The 23839-nt window shown below is 42.3% G+C and overlaps 1 protein-coding gene across 1 annotated transcript in view; it reads left to right on the top strand.

Moving 5' to 3' along the window:
* Positions 1-23839, top strand: part of WSCD1 (WSC domain containing 1) — a 372647-nt gene that overhangs the window by 142745 nt on the left and 206063 nt on the right. The window contains exon 4 of the mRNA XM_069761266.1: positions 11141-11325. Coding sequence (XP_069617367.1) covers positions 11141-11325 — 185 coding nt within the window. The remainder of the gene's footprint in view (positions 1-11140; positions 11326-23839) is intronic.

Genomic DNA, 23839 nt, shown 5'->3' with positions numbered 1-23839 from the left:
CAAAAGAGAATGGTTTCCAACATTTCTGCTCAGACATGAGCCTTCATCAGGAAGACAATCTTATGGTAGTTATATCATATGTAGGTCCCGTGCTCTCAGATTGCCCTATGGATGTCTGTCAAAAGTGGTCTTGATTGGCCTAAGTCTACCTCAATACATCTGAATTCCTAGCAATCGATAACAAAGGATAGTCCACTATGGGTGTGAACAATTTCATTTAATTCCATTTTGCTGGCCAATCAAGACCACTTTTGACAGACTTCCATAGGGCAATCTGAGATCCCAGGACCTACATACAATATAACTACCATAAGATTGTCTTCCTGACGAAGGCTCATGCCTGAGCCAAAACATTTGAAACCATTCTCTTTTGCACAAGATGTATTAAGAAAACTTTGAAAGCAACAGTTCTGTCTTTACGTTTTTCGAGTGTGCCGGGGTTAGATCTTTTGCATTCAATTTTGGGTATGTCTCAGCTTCTTTATAATTTGTAGTGAAATTAATATTCTAAGGGTATCAGTTGAGATGAATTTCACCAGTGATTGTGCCCTTATGCAAGTCTTGGCACAAAATGGAAAAATGTTTTCAGGGCATCTTCGCTTCTTGATATATTTTTTTACGCTACACCTGAGGTGAATTCCACAATTAGGACCCTGAGCAGGATTGGCCCCAGCTCAGGGACAGGCGCAAAGGACAAACATTGTTATAAAACAATTCCTGGGCATCAGTAACTCCCATTTTTCAACTTCAACACCATATTTGGTGTAACAAATCAGAGTTTTTGGGGGGCATACAGTATACTGAGTTGTGCAGGGCACAAAAATAGCAATTGTTCTAACCTGGCAAACGGAAATTTTTCGTATTCTTTTATTGTAATTTTCTTTAATGAAATTATACATTTTTGTGTAAATAGTTAAAGGATTGTCCCAGGAACAAAGTACATTTTAATTAATAGAGTTTGTAAAAATAATAAGTTCACAATTTAATGTAGTGCAAAAAATGAACGGCAAATAACAATGCATAGCAGGGGACCGTTTATAAGATTATTTCAGCTCAGAACATTTTTATCTACACATCCAATTGTGAAACTTATTATAATTCCACGATCTTGATTTAAAATATACTTTGTTCATGGTACAACCCCTTTAATGATATTTTGGGGGTCTGGTGATCTTTTCCCAATAGAACCATGATCAGGATTGCATCCTTGCCCAGGATTGGGAATATAAAAGGCTCTGGTAGGGTTTCTTCTATACTTTTACTCCCTGTATTTACTATGATGCAAATTTCAGGCCGTAGACAGATGGATCCTGCTCACTGCTGTCAAAAACATCTTCAAGAGATTGCAGTATTAACAATTATCTTGAGAAGGCATCACCTCTTCAAGGGGTTCAGGTTCAAAAGAATTTAATTTACATTAGTAACGGCTAATTCTTCTGGTAATGGAATTTCTAATGCTACAACACAAAAATTCACTAATACAGGTTCTTTATTTAGCTGTGTCATTTGGTGGCACTAAAGGGAAGCTGTCAGCAGGTTTGTGCTACCTCATCTGAGAGCAGCAGAACATTGGAAAAGAGACCCTGTTTTTTTTACAATGTATCACTTTGTGTCACAGAGTTTTTAGATGTTGCATGTAGCAGAGCTCAGAGAGCTAACCCGGCCCACACCACAGCTTTCTATATACATTGTATAATGACAGCAAGCTGCTAATCAGTGCTGAGTTGGACCATAATACAGGTGGGCATCTTGTCTGGAAGTAATAATCTCTTTCTGATAAAATAATCATTGTATTGAAACTATAACAAACAAGTCTCAGTCCCTACCTCATGCTGCCCTCAGATTACCTAGCAAAAAATTGCTGACAAATTCCCTTTAAGTCACACATATAGAGAGGGTGAGCTCTAGAAGAATAGAACCCAGATTCTTTGTGTCCTGTAGTCTAAACACCTTGTTATGCGGAGAAGGTACCATCTAAACTTGATAGGACTCACAAAATACTGCCACCACAAGAATGGAATGCTATTAAAAAGTCCAGGACTCCGCATGCATTTTGTATAAAATGCATGATCAATTAGTTTTGGCGTAGACTAGTAAACTCGTGGAAGTTCGGGTTCAATCCAATTGAAGTCAATGGGGACCTGTTGTGAATTCTGTTGTCGGGCTCCCTCCTGTGGTCATGAATGGTACTTCGGCTGGTTCTGTCCATGGACTTCCTCTGGTGGGTGTTTCTGAGTTTCCTTCCTCAGGTGACGAGGTTAATTCGTTAGTGGGCTGCTCTATTTAACTCCACTTAGATCTTTGCTCCTGGCCACCTGTTAATGTTCCAGTATTGGTCTAGTTCACTCCTGGATCGTTCTTGTGACGTGTCTTCCCTGCAGAAGCTAAGTTCCAGCTTGTATTTCTTTGGTTTGCTATTTTTCTGTCCAGCTTGCTATTTTTTGTTGTCTTGCTTGCTGGAAGCTCTGGGACACAGAGGGAGCGCCTCCGCACCGTGAGTCGGTGCGGAGGGTCTTTTTTGCGCCCTCTGCGTGGTCTTTTTGTAGGTTTTTGTGCTGACCGCAAAGTAACCTTTCCTATCCTCGGTCTGTTCAATTAGTCGGGCCTCACTTTGCTAAATCTATTTCATCTCTGTGTTTGTATTTTCATCTTACTCACAGTCATTATATGTGGGGGGCTGCCTTTTCCTTTGGGGAATTTCTCTGAGGCAAGGTAGGCTTTATTTTCCTATCTTCAGGGCTAGCTAGTTCCTTAGGCTGTGCCGAGTTGCATAGGGAGCGTTAGGCGCAATCCACGGCTATTTCTAGTGTGTTTGATAGGATTAGTGATTGCGGTTAGCAGAGTTCCCATGTCCCAGAGCTCGTCCTTAATTATCAGTAACTATCAGGTCATTCCGTGTGCTCTTAACCACCAGGTCCATTATTGTCCTGACCACCAGGTCATTACAGGGACCTTAGCTTTGGTGCTGTAAAATGGCTGTAACATGGCGATAGTAAGGGCTATGGGGCTAAAAAAGGAATCAAAATGGGGGTAAGAGCAGGACAATTTCTCTGCAAACATTCTGATAGAAAAAGGACTTAAATCCCTTAAATTACTCAGTAAACATTAAGTTAATTAGTTTAACCAACAGTCTGAATAGAATCAATAGAATAGTGTGAAGTTAGACAGCACACAGTCTAAAATCAATTGAAGTCAATATGACCTATTCTTATCAATGTCAAGTGTATTTATCTTTCCATTCATTGAAACCCACCCAGTGTTTCAATCACATTATTAAGAGAAGCAGACAACTGTGAGCTGGTGATATTACTCTGAGAAGGGGCAAATATTGATAAAGGTTCCCAGACTATTAATAACTGCTCACAGATATCAGCATAGTCTATACTGGCTATTAAAAAGGGGTGTGTTGGCAAGCGGGGTAATAGGTTATGGCCTTTTACCATCCTGCAGCTGTCCACCCTATTTTTAATTAGCTAAGGAAAACCAGACCTCTACAGGCTGACATTAATAGGTTGGGCAGCTTCATGGCTATTGGCCTTTTCCCAGTCTAAAAATACCAGCCCTCAACTTTTGGTTTTCCCTCTGATTTTAAATAGAAAGGAGACCACACTTCATTATTTTTTTTTATTCATTTATTTTAACTATCCAGTCAATCACAACATGCCATTACTTGACATGGCTGTGATGGAGCCTGAAGTGTCCACAGTTTTAAAGCTTGTTGATTTGCTGCAGCCTTTCAGCAAGCTTTATTAGACTTCCTGATCTGGACAGGAACAAGGAAATACAGGAAGACATCTGTTTTCGGGGTCTCGAATCAGACACTATAAGTCCAGTACGAATCCCCAAACTTTTCAGCTCGGGTTTCCTCATTCCTACTACAGACTTAAACAGGTGAATTTTTGGTTGGCCTACATGCAGGAAATTTCAGTTGTTCATATGTACATACTGGCAACAAAAGAAGCCTTAAGATAATTTTTTGACAATTTAATAAAAAAAAATAAACATGAACATTTTGTCTGTTCATGTGTAGTTAAACTGGTTGTTGTTATCACCCCTTACCATTTCTTTACCCTTAACCATACGGGTTGATGTTACTTGGACATTGCTAATGCTGTTTGCTTTTACAACACTTAAAAGGGGTACAATGCAGTCCTAGAAGACCTCAAAGTGTTACACATGTCTTTCTCCTGGGCAACTAGAGACTTTGTAGTGTTGCATTTTGTAGTGAATTTATTTGCTGAAAATTTCATGATCATCTGATCATCTCTATATCTACTATATAAAGCTGAATGTGTGTGTGTGTGTATGTGTGTGTGTATGTCCGGGATTGGCATCTGCACCGTCGCAGCTACAGCCACAAAATTTTGCACAGTCACACGTCTGGACCCCGAGAGCGTCATAGGCTATATTGTGAGGCGAAATTTTAACCTCGCGCGTTCCGATTCACCAAACAATTTTGCCCCTATCTACATAATGGGGAAAAAAGTGAAAGGAAAAGTGTTGGAGGCGTCGCAGCTACAGAAACAAAATTTTGCACAGTCACACGTCTGGACCCCGAGAGCGTCATAGGCTGTGTTGTGAGGTGAAATTTTAACTCCGCGCTTTCCAATTCATCAAACTATTTTTCCCCTATCTACATAATGTGGAAAAGTGAAAGGAAAAGTGTTGGAGGCAAATTGACAGCTGCCAGATGTGAACAAGGGGGACTTAAAGAGTATATACCGTACAGTTGCTAAGGTGGGACCCCGACATGGGATACTCACCACACACGGGGATATGAACACACACACAATGCGCCACACACTACTACGTGCTTGAACACATATACCACCCTCAGCACACATTTCACCACACATACACTAACCTCTCCACATAAAAGTCGAAACACAAAAGTCGCCGCTTAAAACTCACCACGCGCAAAACTCGCTACATGCAAAAAATAGGCTCACGCAAAACTCGCCACAAGTGCAAAACTCACCTCATGGAAAACTCGCCACACGCAAAACTTGCACATGCGGAAAAATTGCCACATGCACAAAATTTGCAACACTTGCAAAAGTGGCCTCACACAAAACTTGCACATACTCAAAAGGCACCAGACATAAAACTCACCACGCGCAAAACTCGCCATGCGCAAAACTTGCTGCACACAACTTGCTACACTAACCTGTCACATGCAACTCGACACACAAAAAGTGGCTACACGCATGTTGCCACACAAAACTCATCTCACAAAAGTCGCTACATGCATGTCGCCACACACAACTCAACACACACAACTTGACAAACGAAACTCGCCCTAAAACACACACAAGTCTGGTATTAGCCTTCAAAAATAAAATTCTGATTAATAAGCAGACAAACTACAAGAGCAACAAATGTACCATATAGGAAATACGACAGCTGTCAGTCACATAACCTGTCTATTATGTGTATGTGTGAGCTAATATATACTGCCAGGGGGAGGGCTTCCTGTTGGCTGGGGATTTATCAGGCTGCCAATTTATCTTACAAATACTGAGGTAAAAATACTGAGCAAATAACGTGTTAACGAGGTCTAATACAGGAGATCACACAGGTATATACTATATACAGGGGAGATGATACACAGATATATACTATATACAGGAGAGATGACACACAGGTATATACTATATAAAGGAGGAGATGACATACAAGTACATACTATATACAGGAGGAGATGACATACAGGTATATACTATATACAGGAGGAGATGACACACAGGTATATACTATATACAGGAGCAGATTACCTACAGGTATATACTATATACAGGGGAGATGACATACAGGTATATACTATATACAGGAGATGACATACAGGTGTATACTATATATAAGGGAGATGACAAACATGTATATACTGAGGTGAAAATAAGAGGTGTGAGGTGAAAATGAAAAGGTGTGAGTGCAAAATGAGAGGAGTGAGGGAAAATAGTGTAGGGATTGGAAAATGACAGATGTGAGGTCGAAATGACAAGTGTTAGGCGGGAATGAGAGGAGTGAGGGAGAAAATGAGAGGTGTGATGGAGAAAATGAGAGATGTGAGGGGGAAAATTAAAGATGTGATTAGGAAAATGAGAGGCGTGATGGGAAAATAAGAGAAGTGACGTGCTATAACTAACCACAGATATTTACTATGCCCAGGCAACGCCGGGCTCTTCAGCTAGTGCAAGATATTGAGCAAATGAGACGATGCTGGAGAGAGCTGCAGGGGAGCATTCTAGTGGCTTGGGGAAGGTTTGCTGGTGGTAATCCTAGAGATTTACACATAGTTCTAGAAAAAACACCAGTAGCGTTACAACTCCGTTTTACAATATTATAATATTTCTGCATTCTCTGTGGTGAGCGCGAATTTGGTGCAAATGTTATACAGCAGAGCAAAAATTCAATATATACATTCAGTGTTGGACTGGGGTGCCAAGGGCCCACCAGTAACATTAACTTTGGGGGCCCACTTTCACCTGCATACAAATATTACATGACCCTGGTTCACAAATTTACCTGTATTGCTATCTTATATATAATTGCCTAGAATACTACTTCCTGCAATTTGTGCCAACTTCCGGAGCTAATGTCCGGAGCTAATGTCCGGAGCTAATGTCCGGAGCTAATGTCCGGAGCTAAGTGACGTCAACAGTGTCCAGTGTCTGATTGGTTGCCGCCTGCTGTGAGCGACCAATCAGAAACGTGCCGTACTGTGACACACTCTGCCCGCCATTTTGGTGTGATTTTTGAATTTTTACCTCACAGCAAGTTTCTACTGCGTGGAGGCGGGCCCAGTGACGTTGCTCTTCAAGCTCCTGCCGAATTTCAAGTATATATGGATTCTAGACTCCCGATTCTTTAGAATCGGGCTGCCATCTAGTATAATAATAAACTGAGTAGTTTAGTTAATGAATGCGATGCTGCTTTTTTCTGCACAAAGTGAATTAAGTGAATTATAATAAGTACTGCCTATACAGTAAGGTTGGGGGTTCAGATTTGCACAAGGGCCCACCGATGGATTCCCCTGTTCCCCTATGGGCCAGTCCGAGCCATAATACATTTAGACCATGCAAAATTTACCTGATGAATAATCGGATTGCCAGGGCACTGAAAGCGACACTGACTAGAACATTCCCAGATCTCAAAACTATAGAGACCATACAGGTTGAGGTTCACTGTGTAAGTTCAGGGAAACACGGGTCTACAAGACAGACGCATCTTTGTAAAACCTTCTTAGGAACTTGGTAGTCCAAAAGGAAAACAATAGGTTGTAATTGTTCCAACTGGAAGAAACATGAGGAAAAGAGATTAAAATGTTAATCCAATAAATTATATATGTAATGGTTTTAACTTAAGGTTAGCCAATAGTGATGAGCGAATATACTCGTTACTCGAGCATCTTCAGGGGTCCTCCGAGTATTTTTTAGTGCTCGGAGTTTTAGTTTTTCTTGCAGCTGAATGATTTACATCTGATAGTTTAAGTAAATGTGGGGATTCCCTAGCAACCAGGCAATCCCCACATGTACTAATGCTGGCTATCAGATGTAAATCATTCACCTGCGGCAAGAAAAACTAAAACTCCGAGCACTAAAAAATACTCGCAGGACCCCCGAGCGTGCTCAAAATCTCGAGTTATCAGTATATTCGCTCATCACTATTAACCAACTAATGATACTTTCTCTAAAAACATTAAAATAAAAATATGAACATTCTTATCTTATTTGACTTTTTCTGCCCAATGTTATAATCAGTATTGGGGACGACTAGTGCTAATCTTTGTATGTTGTTCATGACCTTGAAATTTCTTTCCAGGTTATCTGTTTTAAGTAGAATGTTGTATTAGCCAGCACTTTTTTATACATTTAACTTCCCATTGTATTGTTAATTTGACTAATTTCCTTCTTCATTGTCTATATAATAATTAGTAATAAACATAAGTTTGATTTTGGTATACCTCCGAATCATGTAACTTATTTTCAGGAATGTTTACACAACCTCATATTGACACCCTGCAATGAAAATATATAGTTAGCTTTATCAACAAGGATAAAATACAGTTAGGTTAAAAATAATTGTTCCTATTGTTCTTATTATAAAGCACTATCATTTTAATGGCGCTGAAAAATAAATTTATAGCGCCTCCCAGTGTCGGAAATTGTCCAGGGTCTCCAGAGAATGCGATTCAGGTCGGTTTTTGGTCGGTTTTTACTGACCCCAGTGTTGCGATCACCGTTGTTTACAGAATAATTGCGACCGCAAAAAAAAGTCTGGTTTCCAATTTATTTCTCTCTCCTCTGATATGATCTACCACATCATAGGGGAGAGAAATAGGATCCCCCGATCCCCCAGCCCCGTACCTCTGGAACCTCATGCATCCCCTGGTGATGTCCCCCAGCCCTCGGCATCTTCTTCTGGGAAGAAAATGGTGGGCGCATGTGCAGTGCGCCCGCCAAGATCTGCTGGTCGGCACCCGGCAGCAATAGATTTCTCCTATTAGTTCATTTTAATCACTGTAATAGGGTCTGTCACAGTGATCAAAATTAAGAAAAAATTGTAAATAAGACCCCCTTTATCACTCACTTAATTAGGTAAAAATAATAAAATTAAAAAAAGTATCTACTTCCATTTCTCCATTAGGATTAGGGTTGGAGTTAGAGCAAAGGGTTAGGGTTGGGGTTAAAGCTAGGATTAGGGTTGGGCTAGGGTTAGCTTTGAGTCTAGGGTTAGAGCTAATGTTAGGGTTGCGCTAGGTTTGGGCTAGGGTTAGGGTTGGGGTTAGGGTTGTGTTGGGGTTAGAGCTAGGGTTAGGGTTGGGCTAGGGTTATGGTTGGGGCTTGGGTTGGGGTTGGAGCTAGGGTTAGGGTTGAGGCTAGTGTTGGGACTAGGGTTAGAGCAAGGGTTAGGGTTAGGGCTGTGTTAGCGTTGGAGTTAGAATTAGGGGGTTTCCACTGTTTAGGTACATCAGGGGATCTCCAAACGCGACATGGCGCCCGCCATTGATTCCAGTTAATTTTGCATTCAAAAAGTCAAACTGTGCTCCCTCCTTTCTGAGCCTTGCCAGGCACCCAGTGTATTTCCCCCACATATGGGGTACCGGCGTAGTCAGGAGAAATTGCACAACAAATTTTGTGGTCCATTTTCTCCTGATACCCTTGTGAAAATAGAAAAGTTTGGTTCCAAAGTAAATTTTTGTTGAAAAAAGTGAAATGTTCATTTTTTTCCTTCCACATTGCTGTAGTTCTTGTGAAGCACCTGAAAGGTTAATAAACTTCTTGAATATAGTTTTGCACACCTTCATGGGTGTGGTTTTTAGAATGGTGTCACTTATGGGTATTTTCTGTTATATTGAACCCCCAAACTCATTTAAAATGTGAGGTGGTCCCTAAAAAATGGTTTTGTAAAAAATTTTGGGGAAAAATGAGAAATCCCTGGTAAACTTTTAACCCTTATAATGTCCTAACAAAAAAAATTGTTACCAGAATTGTGCTGATGTAAAGTAGATATGTTAGAAATTTTATTTACTAACCATTTTGTGCTGTTATTTAAGGGCACAAATATTTAAAGTTTGAAAATTGCAAAATTTTCTAAATTTTTGCCAAATTTCTATTTTTTCATAAATAAAAACTCGTATCGAAGAAATTTTTACCAGTAACATGAAGTACAATATGTCATGAAAAAACAATCTCAAAATCAGTGGGATCCGTTGAAGCATTCCAGAGCTATAACCTCATAAAATGACAGTGGTCAGAATTGTAAAAATTGGCTTGGTCATTTAATACAAAATTGGCTCTGTCACTCAGGGGTTAAGCAAAAAGATTTTGCAAGAACTTGGCCATTTTGTATTCAAGAACTGCCAGACTAAAACACTTCATATCTCCTGCTACCTTCTTCACCCCTGTCACCTCTTCATATTAGGCTATGTTCACATTTCCAGTAATCATCCATTAGAACTGATCCGGCAGGAATCCATTTATCCGGCTAAAAGTTTCACGTGGATCCTTTTATTAAACTTTGAATTCTGTGGATAATAGATCCTCTACATAACCATCCCTTTTATTTCCATGTGGAACTGATCCAGTAAGCAACAATCAGATCCTTTTTTCAAGTGAAACGGTCTTCCATAGGCTTCAAAGTTTTTTTTTTTTTGTAAAAAAGGCCAGATCCAATTGAATTCATTTTTCTTGTCAACAGATACTACTGGATCTATTCTAATGGGTGATTAGTGGACATGTGAACATAGCCTTCGTAGGCCACCATAACATCATATGTGTGTTGCACCACAATATATTATTGTAACAAGAAGTTGGAGGTTCCCCGATACTGTGGTCCAGCCTAAACAGACTGCAAATGTGAGCACTGGGCCGAGATCTGGATTTTGCTAAACTATAAAGAAAAAAACATGTATAGAAACAACTATGCATAAAATATAGACGAAGAACACAAAAATGGTCTAAATTAAAGGTTTGTTCAGTTTTGGCAACCTCTTCTTCTCCCAATGATTAACTATTAACATTAGTGAAATCAGCAGGGACATTTACACTCCTTCAACAACATTACGGGAAAATTACTCAATACATGGTGCCTATTGAAACCCTTAAACTGATTAACTTGGCCTGCTAAAACAAGTCTCCTCATTGGCTTTTAGAAGGATTCTCAGTTTTAATCTTCTGTTTTGCAAATGTCTCCTTAAATATCAAGTGTAACACACCTTTCCCATGGCTCCAAAAATTGAACATAAGGGTTACAAGGTGACCAGCTTTGATAAAGACAAAAAAATAAATCACAACTTCTCTGTTTTCTGTCCGGAGATGTTAATGCTATATTGTGTGGCCCCTCATTGGAGTCTTTTTAGGAGTTATACTTGCATGTTGTAATAATGTATTGAATATGTATGGTGAGAAATATGTATTGTGCGCTCTTGACAAATGTTGTGGAACATTAAGGCTGACTAAATCTGTAAATCTACATTTCTCAATAAGTGATATGGATAGCTGTTGTATAAAGTAGATGTACTTTGATGATAATGACAGAGGACCTCACTCAAAGAAGTCTATTTTACAAGATGAAATAGTCACATATTTGTTGAGAAGTTCTTATATCTGACATTGATATACATTTTTTTTCATTTTAGAGCATATATTTATGCCGGTTTATCCTATGGATCTGAATGTTACTGTGGCAACAGTCTACCCCCAAACCGAGCCAAAGAAGAAGAATGCAACAATGAGTGCAAAGGAGAGAAAGGTTCTGTCTGTGGAGGTGTTAATCGTCTGTCAGTCTTCCAGCTAGAGAAGCTGCAGAACATGGTCAAGCAGAGTAAGTTGTGTTGAACTTGAAAATATATGCAATGCAAGTTTACTGACCTATTCATGAACCACTTCACAGCATTACATTTAAGAGATGAGTCAGTTTCAATTAATGTTAACGGGAAAATGTACCATTTAAGAAGGCTAAATGTTATCAGTCTCAGATTAGCAGAAGTGTAACAGCTGATATGAGTGTTTGTCCTGATCCACTCATTGCTGTAGGCAATGGCTGATCTGAAGATCTTTGCACCTCTTAAAAATAATATTGTAAAAAAAATTTTTTATGTATTTGGTAAAAAAGCTGTAAAAACATGTACTGTACTAATAATATAAGCAAGGCAACGTCTACTGAATTATATTTTTTGCCATAAAACTAGTAGAGACATCTACTTCTTCCGAAACCCACTTTGAATTTTGACTACTTGTTCCCCTTATTTTATACATTTTGTAGTACAGCATGTAGATGGCTTATGGTACATGTTCACTTATTTTCTTAAGAAAAAAGGAATGTGAGTCACAAATCCCTGTATGCTGTCTACTAGCTGGGGTACCTCAGCGTAAAGGGCGCACCATAACAATGGAGTGGAGAACACAATTTTCAGTGAGTTAGATCTGACACTTGTTCTTGGCTAAGTTTTGACTTCTGAATCCAAAAGTGGCCCCAGTTTTCACAATCACAATAACTTTTAAGATACAGAATACCCTCCCTCTGTCTCAAAAACCATCCAAAATATACAGTGGGGCAAAAAAGTATTTAGTCAGTCAGCAATAGTGCAAGTTCCACCACTTAAAAAGATGAGAGGCGTCTGTAATTTACATCATAGGTAGACCTCAACTATGGGAGACAAACTGAGAAAAAAAATCCAGAAAATCACATTGTCTGTTTTTTTAACATTTTATTTGCATATTATGGTGGAAAATAAGTATTTGGTCAGAAACAAAATTTCATCTCAATACTTTGTAATATATCCTTTGTTGGCAATGACAGAGGTCAAACGTTTTCTGTAAGTCTTCACAAGGTTGCCACACACTGTTGTTGGTATGTTGGCCCATTCCTCCATGCAGATCTCCTCTAGAGCAGTGATGTTTTTGGCTTTTCGCTTGGCAACACGGACTTTCAACTCCCTCCAAAGGTTTTCTATAGGGTTGAGATCTGGAGACTGGCTAGGCCACTCCAGGACCTTGAAATGCTTCTTACGAAGCCACTCCTTCGTTGCCCTGGCGGTGTGCTTTGGATCATTGTCATGTTGAAAGACCCAGCCACGTTTCATCTTCAATGCCCTTGCTGATGGAAGGAGGTTTGCACTCAAAATCTCACGATACATGGCCCCATTCATTCTTTCATGTACCCGGATCAGTCGTCCTGGCCCCTTTGCAGAGAAACAGCCCCAAAGCATGATGTTTCCACCACCATGCTTTACAGTAGGTATGGTGTTTGATGGATGCAACTCAGTATTCTTTTTCCTCCAAACACGACAAGTTGTGTTTCTACCAAACAGTTCCAGTTTGATTTCATCAGACCATAGGACATTCTCCCCAAACTCCTCTGGATCATCCAAATGCTCTCTAGCAAACTTCAGACGGGCCTGGTCATGTACTGGCTTAAGCAGTGGGACACGTCTGGCACTGCAGGATCTGAGTCCATGGTGGCGTAGTGTGTTACTTATGGTAGGCCTTGTTACATTGGTCTCAGCTCTCTGCAGTTCATTCACTAGGTCCCCCCGCGTGGTTCTGGGATTTTTGCTCACCGTTCTTGTGATCATTCTGACCCCACGGGGTGGGATTTTGCGTGGAGCCCCAGATCGAGGGAGATTATCAATGGTCTTGTATGTCTTCCATTTTCTAATTATTGCTCCCACTATTGATTTCTTCACTCCAAGCTGGTTGGCTATTGCAGATTCAGTCTTCCCAGCCTGGTGCAGGGCTACAATTTTGTTTCTGGTGTCCTTTTACAGCTCTTTGGTCTTCACCATAGTGGAGTTTGGAGTCAGACTGTTTGAGGGTGTGCATAGGTGTCTTTTTATACTGATAACAAGTTTAAACAGGTGTCATTACTACAGGTAATGAGTGAAGGAAAAAGGAGACTCTTAAAGAAGAAGTTACAGGTCTGTGAGAGCCAGAAATCTTGTTGTTTGTTTCTGACCAAATACTTATTTTCCACCATAATATGCAAATAAAATGTTAAAAAAACAGACAATGTGATTTTCTGGATTTTTTTTTCTCAGTTTGTCTCCCATAGTTGAGGTCTACCTATGATGTAAATTACAGACGCCTCTCATCTTTTTAAGTGGTGGAACTTGCACTATTGCTGACTGACTAAATACTTTTTTGCCCCACTGTACGTACAAGGGAAAATAATTGTTTTGCCAAGTCCTTAAAGGGCTAGTATACGGCTTTAAAGAAGGCGATTAATTTTATTACAGTAATTAAATGATTACAGAAAACAGAAAATAATGTGAAATTGCATAATATAAATCATAAAGGTAAACTACTTACATTGCACACTACATAAGCAAAACTTCACCTGAAGTAGCAACATCATCTGACTGGAAACATCAACCGTGAGAAGCAAATGGTGAAGACAGAGAAATTCATGGGATATCCACACTGTGGACCCTCACGGGCATCCCTCCAGTCCACAGATTAACAGACTTCTGTCTTAGCTGAAATCTTCCTCACCTTATGTCTTGTTTGAAAAAAACAATTCTTGCGTAACCAAGTGTTACACAAACTCTAACAAATTTTATTTGCCAAATATAGTATCTTCTTAGTGGCCAGCTCTTTAGATGTCAATCTACACTGGACAAATACATCACCAGATATGACATGCCAAAGACCTTCCTGGTTCTGGATGTTCTACCATATTATCAACACAACATTTCCCGCCAAACATTAATAGCGAAACTATGCAGCAATTCTAAACATACACTTTCCCACTGAAGAGCTATGCAGTAATATAAACATACACCATTCTCACCAAACAGTGATAAAAGAACTGTGTGATAATTGGATGGTACTTATAAACATGCACGTTCTCATTAAACATTGATGGTGTTATGCAATCTCCAGGTGTTAGAAAAACTGCAGAAGATACAAACCTAAACTATTACCATTTAATATCTTAATGGGGTCTTTAAAGACAGGCTATCAATATGCATTCCTGATAGTCATTGACATCTTAGCACTACAATCACCTGTATGTTAAAAATTTTAAAAATGCTCACTACTCCCCTAGATTACTTATTTTAAAAGTGTGGCTTCCAAAATGGAGTCACTTGTAGCAAGTTCTGCTGTTTTGGCATTTCAGGGGCTCTTCAAATGTGATATGGTATCTGCAATTTATTCCAGCCAAAATTGATCTCCAGAATTATTTTGGTACTCCTTCCCTTTTGAGCCCTGCTGTGTGCCTAAACAGTAGTTTTCCACCACGTATGGGGTACTGACATACTCAGGAGATATTTCACATCCAAAAACTGTTAACACATCGCTTGAACACCTTGTGAGGGGCCCAAGACTTACCTCGATCACCAAGTTTTGCTTTGAAATATGCAAGATGGGCTTGCTTGACAAATGTACTGTTCCTTTGGCAGATAATGGTGAAACTGCTACATATATAACAAATAAGATCAGGGCTGTTTAGGCACTTATGATGAGAAATAGCAGAGACATACATGATCTGAAAGAAAAGAAATGATGTGCCTAAACAGTGGAAAACCTCCACAAGTGACACCATTTTGGAAACTAAACCCCTTTGGGACCTTATCTAGATTTGTATTGTGCACCTTGATCCCCAAGTGATTCCCAGAAGTTTATAACGTTAAGCTGTGAAAATAAAAAAATCTTAGGATACAAATTTTTCTCAAGGGTAAAAGGAGAAAATGGACCCCAAAGTTTGTTGTGCAATTGCTCCTGAGTTCACAGATACCCCAAAACTATTTTTGAGGCACAGTGCAAAGCTCAGAAGGGAAGAAGCACCATATTACAGTGTAGATTTTCCTGCAATTGTGTGAGGGTACCATGTTACATTGACAGAGCTCCTGAGATGCAAGAACAGCAGAATCCAACCATAAGTGACCCAATTTTACCAATTAAACCTCTCAATGAATTCATGTAGAGTTGCATTGATTATATTGACACCATGGGTGTGTGACAGACTTTTATACCATTTGGCAGTGAAGAAAAAATAATTAAAATTTTTAGCACCAAGATTGTGTGTTAGCCCCAAGGTTTACATTTTCACACTGGGAAATGGGTAAAAATGGCTCCAGAATTTGTCCCACAATTTCTGCTGAATGTAGAAATACCCCATATGTGTGTTAGGGCTGGCAGAAAGCACCAAATAATATTAAGGAAGATATAAGGTGCGTTCGCAGCCCGGGGTCCACCATGCAGAGATGACACCTGCTGCTCGGTTATAGCAGACAGTTTATGGTGGTATAATGTGAACACACATGGGTTAGCTTCACCCGGTATGTAAAGAGGCAAAACGTGTTGCATCACAGGGCTGCAATACTGCAGAGTGAATGCTAGCTTTTGGTCACATGACTCTAGGGAAGCAGCCAGAAGAGCATAACCCAATAATATAAAACATAACTTTTACTAATGATATTAAAAAGTGGAAAAAAACAATACAACATATACACAAAGTGCTCACGCCGAAAACTGTGCTCAATTAAAAAACTGGTATGGTCTCACCAATTATGGACGTAGGGTACCCAAATCGATGCAAAAGTGTCCCAGAGAGGGTCCAGTAGTTGTGGGGTAAGAGTGTAGGGACGGGGGACCTCTGCCTATATCCCCTGTCGTGCCCCAGCAATGACTCCCGTCCTGACAAGGACAGGCCCGAATAAGCCTCACTACGGACACCCCTCCAAGATGCAAGATGTAATGTGACGCCTCCCACATGACTCTACCCCAAAGACACAGGGTGAGAGTCCCTCTAGACCCACTAGCACTCGGCGCCGCAACTGCGGTGCCAGGAGAAAACTAAATGCTAATAGCTTTAGCGCACAAGATGCATTCAGTGCCATTCTAGCGGACACCACTAACCACCCTAACTAGGGCCTGGAAAGCGCACTAGTTGCGCACAGTGCCGCAATGGCGAAAGCTCCTGAAATGACAAAGTACTTCGTGCTCTTGCTCTGGATTGCACTATCTGGCGCTAGTCAGCTCCAAACACCCAAGCACATACAAAAATATGGAAGGGGATAATTAGGAGCTTTCACCAGATAACATTCATGCATCAACACACACACGATATTAGGTTTACTAGCGCATAGCCAAGCAGCCATGCAAACCTTTTATAAATGCAGCCTTTCGGGACCTTTCTAGTGGTCCAATCAGAGCTGCTACAGGACCCAAGCATGTGACCTCCGACCTCCAATGAGAGGTCGTTCCACGGGCATGCTCAGTAGATGAAAAGCAGGACTTAGTCCCTGGAGCGTCTGCTCGACGCTGATAAATGCTGGTTACAATGGCTGAATCTGGGATGGCAGCAGTAACCAAATGCACAGTTTCAGCTTGAGCCAGATGCTGGGACCGACATCTTTGCTGAGCAGACTCCTTTGCAGCTGGGGAAGAATGGGAGACCGCAAAGGACATGGTTCAAAATTCCCCCTGTGCAGCGGAGGGAACTCGACACCTAACATTTCCCCCCCTCCTAGGGCCCCCTCCTTATGCCTTGCTATGCTCAAAAGCTGCAATGAGCTGAGGAGCCCGAATGTGCTCAATAGGCTCCCAGGTCCTATCCTCAGGCCCATGACCCTTTCAGTCCACCAGCTAGTACCTTTTGCCCTGTACGACCTTGCACCCTATGATAGCGTTCTCCTCATAATTGTCCTTGGACAAACCTGATGTCCCAGCAGATGACTCAGAAACCAGGATATATGGATGGGCTTTAGGAGGGACACATGAAAGCTATTGGTGATACCAAGGCATGGAGGAAGTGCCAGACGATAGACTACAGGGTTGACCTGTTCCAGGACCTTGAAGGGGCCTATGTAGCAAGGCACAAACTAAGTGGACTCAACTCACAGCCTGATGTTATATGCAGAGAGCCACACTAAGTCGCTAGGACCAAAGGTCAGAATGGAGCGCCAGTGTGCCAAGTTGCAGGTATGTGATCAGAGTCTGGTTGGCCCTCTCTACCAATCCATTAATCTCGGGATGATACGCTGAAGAGAGATTCAGCTCAATGGTGAATATACGACAGAGCTCTCTCCAGAACCGAGACGCAAACTGAGGACCCCGGTCACTGACAATATTGTCGTGCTTAATAAATAACGCTGCCAAGGCCCATGCAGAAGGTACTCACGGAAGAGGCACCAAGTGCATCATTTCGAAAAAATAATCGATGACTTCCCAGATAATGGTGCAGCTACGAGACTTGGGTAGGCCCACCACAAAGTCCATCCCGACCATTTCCCAGGGCCTGTCTTCCAGCGGCAGAGGGTAAAGTAGCCTAGCGGGCCATCACCAAGGAGACCAATTCTTGGCTCAGGAGACACACGCCGAATATAGTCTCCGATGTCACAGGCCATATGCAGCCACCAGTACGTCCTCGCCAGGAGCTCAGATATCCTCTTGGTTCCAAAATGTCCACCCACCCTGGACGAGTGGGCCCAAGAGAGAACTTTTAGTTGCAAATTAGGTGGTGCAAAGGTCTTGCCAGGAGGCACAGACTGTAGCGAGACTGGGGCCAAAGTTCTCAGGCTCTCTGAAGGGACAATTAGCGAAGGCTCCTCCTCAGATGACACTATGGAGTGGGAGAGCGTGTTGGCACGAATGTTCTTCTCCCCACACAGAAAGTGGAGAGTGAAGTGAAACTGGGAGAAGAACAAGGACCATCTTTAGAAGACTTTACAAACATGTCTCCGGAGGGAGTCTATATCTGGAAAGTAGATGAGTATATTATCCAGATAGACTGAGACCGAGGTGGTTAGCATATCCCAGAAGATATCATTCACAAAGTCTTTGAAAACGGCCGGGGCATTACAGAGCCCGAAGGGCATCACCAGGTATTCATAGTGCCCGTCCCTCCTGTTAAATACCGCCTTCCATTCGTCCCCCTCATGAATGCGAATCAGGTTGTGAGCACCCTGCAGAAAATAACCTCGCCCCTGCAACCTATTGAAGAGCTCAGATATCAAGGGCAGAGGATACTTGTTCTTAACGGTGATGGCGTTAAGACCCCTGTAATCTATGCATGGACGTAATTCTCCGTTCTTCTTCTGCACAAATAAGAACCCCACCCCTGCAGGTGACACTGACTTCCTAATGAATCCTCTTGCCAGATTCTCCTGAATGTACTGGGTCATGACCTCCATCTCCGGGGGAGATAGGGGATAGACTTGACCCCAGGGAGGCTCTGCACCAAGTAAGAGGTCAATAGGAAAGTCATAGGGGCGGTGAGGCGGAATAGTCTCTGCAGCCCTTTTGAAGAACACGTCCGCATAGGGCCAATAGTGTTTGGGTAGAGAGGAAAGACGTGTGGGTACCTCTGCCAGTTCATCGGCCAGACACCATCCACAGTGCCTCTATATGCCTTATTATAGGGAATCTTCTGCCAGGGGTTCTATCTAAATTACTTATTTCGGAGATTTACATAGAAACCCTGATGTAAGTGATCAGCGCAGATCGCAGGATAAATGTGAGCCTTACTGCAATCTTAGGGAGGCAGAATGAAAACCAGATTTATATTGTGTTTTTTTGTTTGGTTGCTGTCACACGCTAAAAAATGCTTTTTGTTCCAAAAACTAGTTTTTGCATCTCCATATTTTGAGAGCATTACTATGATTTATAACTAGTGTTGAGCATTCCGATACCGTAGGTATCGGGTATCGGCCGATACTTGCGGTATCGGAATTCCGATACCGAGATCCGATACTTTTGTGGTATCGGGTATCGGTATCGGATACATAGAGATGTGTAAAATAAAGAATTAAAATAAAAAATATTGAGATATTTACCTCTCCAGCGGCCCCTGGACTCAGTGCGGGTAACCGGCAGGCTTCGTTGTTCAAAATCAGCGCTTTTAGGACCTGAGAATCACGTCCCGGCTTCTGATTGGTCGCGGGCCGCCCATGTGACCGCCACGCGACCAATCACAAGCCGCGACGTCACCGCAAGCTATTAACGCGCTCATTTTTGAAAAATGAGCGCGTTAATGACTTTCAAAGACGTAGCGGCTTGTGATTGGTCACGGCCACGCGACCAATCACAAGCCGCGACATCACCGCAAGCTATTAACGCGCTCATTTTTAAAAATGAGCGCGTTAATGGCTTTCAAAGACGTAGCGGCTTGTGATTGGTCGCGTGGCCGCGACCAATCACAAGCCGCGACGTCACCGCAAGCTATTAACGCGCTCATTTTTAAAAATGAGCGCGTTAATGACTTTCAAAGACGTAGCGGCTTGTGATTGGTCGCGTGGCGGTCACATGGGCGGCCCGCGACCAATCAGAAGCCGGGACGTGATTCTCAGGTCCTAAAAGCGCTGATTTTGAACAAAGAAGCCTGCCGGTTACCCGCGCTGAGTTCAGGGGCCGCCGGAGAGGTAAATATATCAATATTTTTTATTTTAATTCTTTATTTTACACATCCCTATGGATCCCAGGGCCTGAAGGAGAGTTTCCTCTCCTTCAGACCCTGGGAACCATGAGAATACCTTCCGATACTTGATGTCCCATTGACTTGTATTGGTATCGGATATCGGTATCGGCGATATCCGATATTTTTCGGGTATCGGCCGATACTATCCGATACCGATACTTTCAAGTATCGGACGGTATCGCTCAACACTAGGGTTGAGCGAAACGGGTCGAACATTTTCAAAAGTCGCCGACTTTTGGCGAAGTCGAGTTTCATGAAACCCGATCCGACCCCTGTGCGTGGTCGGCCATGCGGTACGCGACTTTCGCGCCAAAGTCGCGTTTCAATGACGCGAAAAGCGCCATTTCTCAGCCAATGAAGGTAAACGCAGAGTGTCGGCAGCGTGATGACATAGGTCCTGGTCCCCACCATCTTAGAGAAGGGCATTGCAGTGATTGGCTTGCTGTCTGCGGCGTCACAGGGGCTATAAAGGGGAGTTCCCGCCGACCGCCATGTTACTGCTGCTGATCTGAGCTTAGGCAGAGGTTGCTGCCGCTTCGTCAGAAGCAGGGATAGCGTTAGGCAGGGTCCATTAACCACAAAACCGCTTGTGCTGTAACGATTTCCACTGCCCAACACCACCTTCGGTGTGCAGGGACAGTGGAAGCTCCTTTTTTTTTTTTTTTTCCTCAGCGCTGTAGCTCATTGGGCTGCCTTAGAAGGCTCCCTGATAGCTGCATTGCTGTGTGTACGCCGCTGTGCAAACCAACTGCTTTTTTCAAAGCACAAATCCTCTTGTTCCTTCCTTTCTGCACAGCTATCTTGTTTGTTTGTCCACACTTTTTATTTAATTTGTGCATCAGTCCACTCCTTATTGCTGCCTGCCATACCTGGCTGAAATTACTGCAGGGAGATAGTAATTGAAGGACAGTTCCTTTTTTTTTTTTTGTGGGAGATTAAGATTGACATTTCTGCTAGAGTGCCATCTCTGTCTGTGTCATCTCTCACTCAGTGGGCCATAGAAAGCCTATTTATTTTTTTGCTTGATTTGGGTTCCAAAATCTACCTGAAAAAATCACAACATCAATCAGTGGGAGAAAAATATTGGCCTCAGGGCTTGTGTGCCACTCCTTACTCCTGTGTGTGCCATCTCTCACTCAGTGGGCCATAGAAAGCCTATTAATTTTTTTGCTTGATTTGGGTTCTAAATTCTACCTGAAAAAATCAATAAATCAATCAGTGGGAGATTAATATTGGCCTTTGGGCTTGTGTGCCAGTCCTAAGCGTGCCATCTCTCTCTCTGATAGTGGGCCATAGAAAGCCTATTTATTATTATTTTTTTTATTGGGTTTATAAATTTTCCCTGGAAAAAAAAAATGGGAGATTAATATTGGCCTCTGGGCTTGTGTGCCAGTCCTGAGCGTGCCATCTCTCTCACAAATAGTGGGCCATAGAAAGCCTATTTATTTTTTTGGTTGATTTGGGTTCCTAATTCTACCTGAAAAAATCACTACATCAATCAGTGGGAGAAAAATATTGGCCTCTGGGCTTGTGTGCCACTCCTGACTCCTGTGTGCGTCATCTGTCACTCAGTGGGCCCTAGAAAGCCTATTTTTTGTTTTATTTGTTTTCTAAATTCTCCCTGAAACAATCATTTTATTTTCTTTGGTTTCTAAATTATTCCTGAAAAAAATCATTTTTTTTGTATTTTTTTTTCTCTCAAGTCTCCCTGAAAAAAAAAAAAAAAAAATCTGTGGGAGATTCATATTGCCCCTTCTGCTTGTGTGCCAGTCTTGACTCCTGGGTGTGCCATCTCTCTCTCTCTCCCCAATTGTGGGCCATAGAAAGCCTATTAATTTTTTTGCTTGATTTGGGTTCCAAAATCTACCAAAAAAATTCACTAAATCAATCAGTGGGAGATTAATATTGGCCTCTGGGCTTGTGTGCCACTCCTGACTCCTGTGTGCGTCATCTGTCACTCAGTGGGCCCTAGAAAGCCTATTTTTTGTTTTATTTGTTTTCTAAATTCTCCCTGAAACAATCATTTCATTTTATTTGTTTTATAAATTCTTCTGTAAAAAATAATTTTTTTTTTAATTTTTTTTTTTTCTGAAGTCTCCCTTTTAAAAAAAACAAACACAAATCAGTGGGAGATAAATATTTACATTTGCGCTTCTGTGACAGTCCTGCGTGTGTGCCATCTCATTTGTTGCCAACAACAACAGAGTGTGTAACATTGTGGCTGATTTTCGTTGTGGTCTCACCCACCTGTAAAGGGGTAGCTAAATCATACTGAAGTTATAGCTCACCGTGTAAGTTGTGTGACAGCAACAAATACCGTTCATTTGGTAACGTTTTTAAAACAATGAGGAAGTCTGGTGGAAGAGGTCGTGGCCGGGGGCGTTCATTGTCAGCTGGTAATGAGGGTAGTGGTAGTGGTGGAGCATCAGCTGGTCGTGGGAAAAAAAATATTGCACCTAAGTCTGGAGCTGTGGAGCCAGGTTCGTCGTCTGGCTACACAAGGCCTCGAACGCTCCCTTTTCTGGGAGTAGGAAAACCGCTTTTAAAGCCGGAGCAGCAAGAGCAAGTTTTGGCTTATCTTGCTGACTCAGCCTCTAGCTCTTTTGCCTCCTCTCGTGAAACTGGTAAATGTCAAAGCAGCGCGTCGTTAGTGGATGTTCACGGTCAGGGACAAGTCGCTTCCTTGTCCTCTTCAGCAAAAACAACAACAGAGAAGAATGCAGCAGGCGACACAACGGGTTACTCCATGGAGCTCTTTACACATACCATCCCTGGCTTAGAAAGTGAAGCAGTTAACAGTCCATGCCCATTACAAGTTGAATCTGACATGGAGTGCACTGATGCACAGCCACAGCCAGACTACTATCCTGGTCCTTTGACTCAGACCACAACATTGCCCTCGCAGGGTGCTGATCAAGAATCAGACCCTGATGAGACTATGTTGCCCCATCACGAACGCTATACCACCGACCGACATGGTGACACAGACGAAGTTGCACACGAGCTACAAGAAGAGGTAATAGATGACCCAGTTCTTGACCCCGATTGGCAGCCATTGGGGGAACAGGGTGCAGGCGGCAGCAGTTCTGAAGCGGAGGAGGAGGGGCCGCAGCAGGCATCAACATCGCAACAGGTTCCATCTGCCGGGCCCATATCTTGCCCAAAACGCGTGGCAAAGCTAAAACCTGTTGGAGGACAGCGTGGCCATCCGGTTAAAGCTCAGTCTGCAATGCCTGAAAAGGTATCCAATGCTAGAAAGAGTGCAGTCTGGCATTTTTTTAAACAACATCCAATTGATCAGCGCAAAGTCATCTGTCAAAAATGTTCAACTACCTTAAGCAGAGGACAGAATCTGAAAAGTCTCAATACAAGTTGCATGCATAGACATTTAACCACCATGCATTTGCAAGCCTGGACTAACTACCAAACGTCCCTTAAGGTTGTAGCACCCTCGGCCAATGAAGCTAGTCAGCAACGCAACATCCCTTCCGGCAGTGTAGGGCCACCATTTTCCGCACCACCTGCAGTATCTGTGCAGGTTTCTTTGCCAGGCCAAAGCCGTCAGGGTCAGGGAATCACCAGTTTCGTAGTAGGAAACACTGCATCTAGGGCACCGGTGGCAACAATACCATCTCCCACCGTCTCTCAGTCTGCCATGTCCACCGGCACCCCCGCTAGTTCCACGATCTCCAGCTCTCCAGTCCAGCTCACCCTACATGAGACTATGGTTAGAAAAAGGAAGTACTTAGCCTCGCATCCGCGTACACAGGGTTTGAACGCACACATAGCTAGACTAATCTCGTTAGAGATGATGCCCTACCGGTTAGTTGAAAGCGAAGCTTTCAAAGCCCTGATGGACTACGCTGTACCACGCTACGAGCTACCCAGTCGACACTTTTTTTCCAGAAAAGCCATC

Source organism: Ranitomeya imitator, chromosome 3 (genome assembly GCF_032444005.1).
Source record: "Ranitomeya imitator isolate aRanImi1 chromosome 3, aRanImi1.pri, whole genome shotgun sequence".
In the NCBI taxonomy this organism is placed as follows: Eukaryota; Metazoa; Chordata; class Amphibia; order Anura; family Dendrobatidae; genus Ranitomeya; species Ranitomeya imitator.
This window is presented reverse-complemented; position numbering and strand designations above follow the sequence as displayed.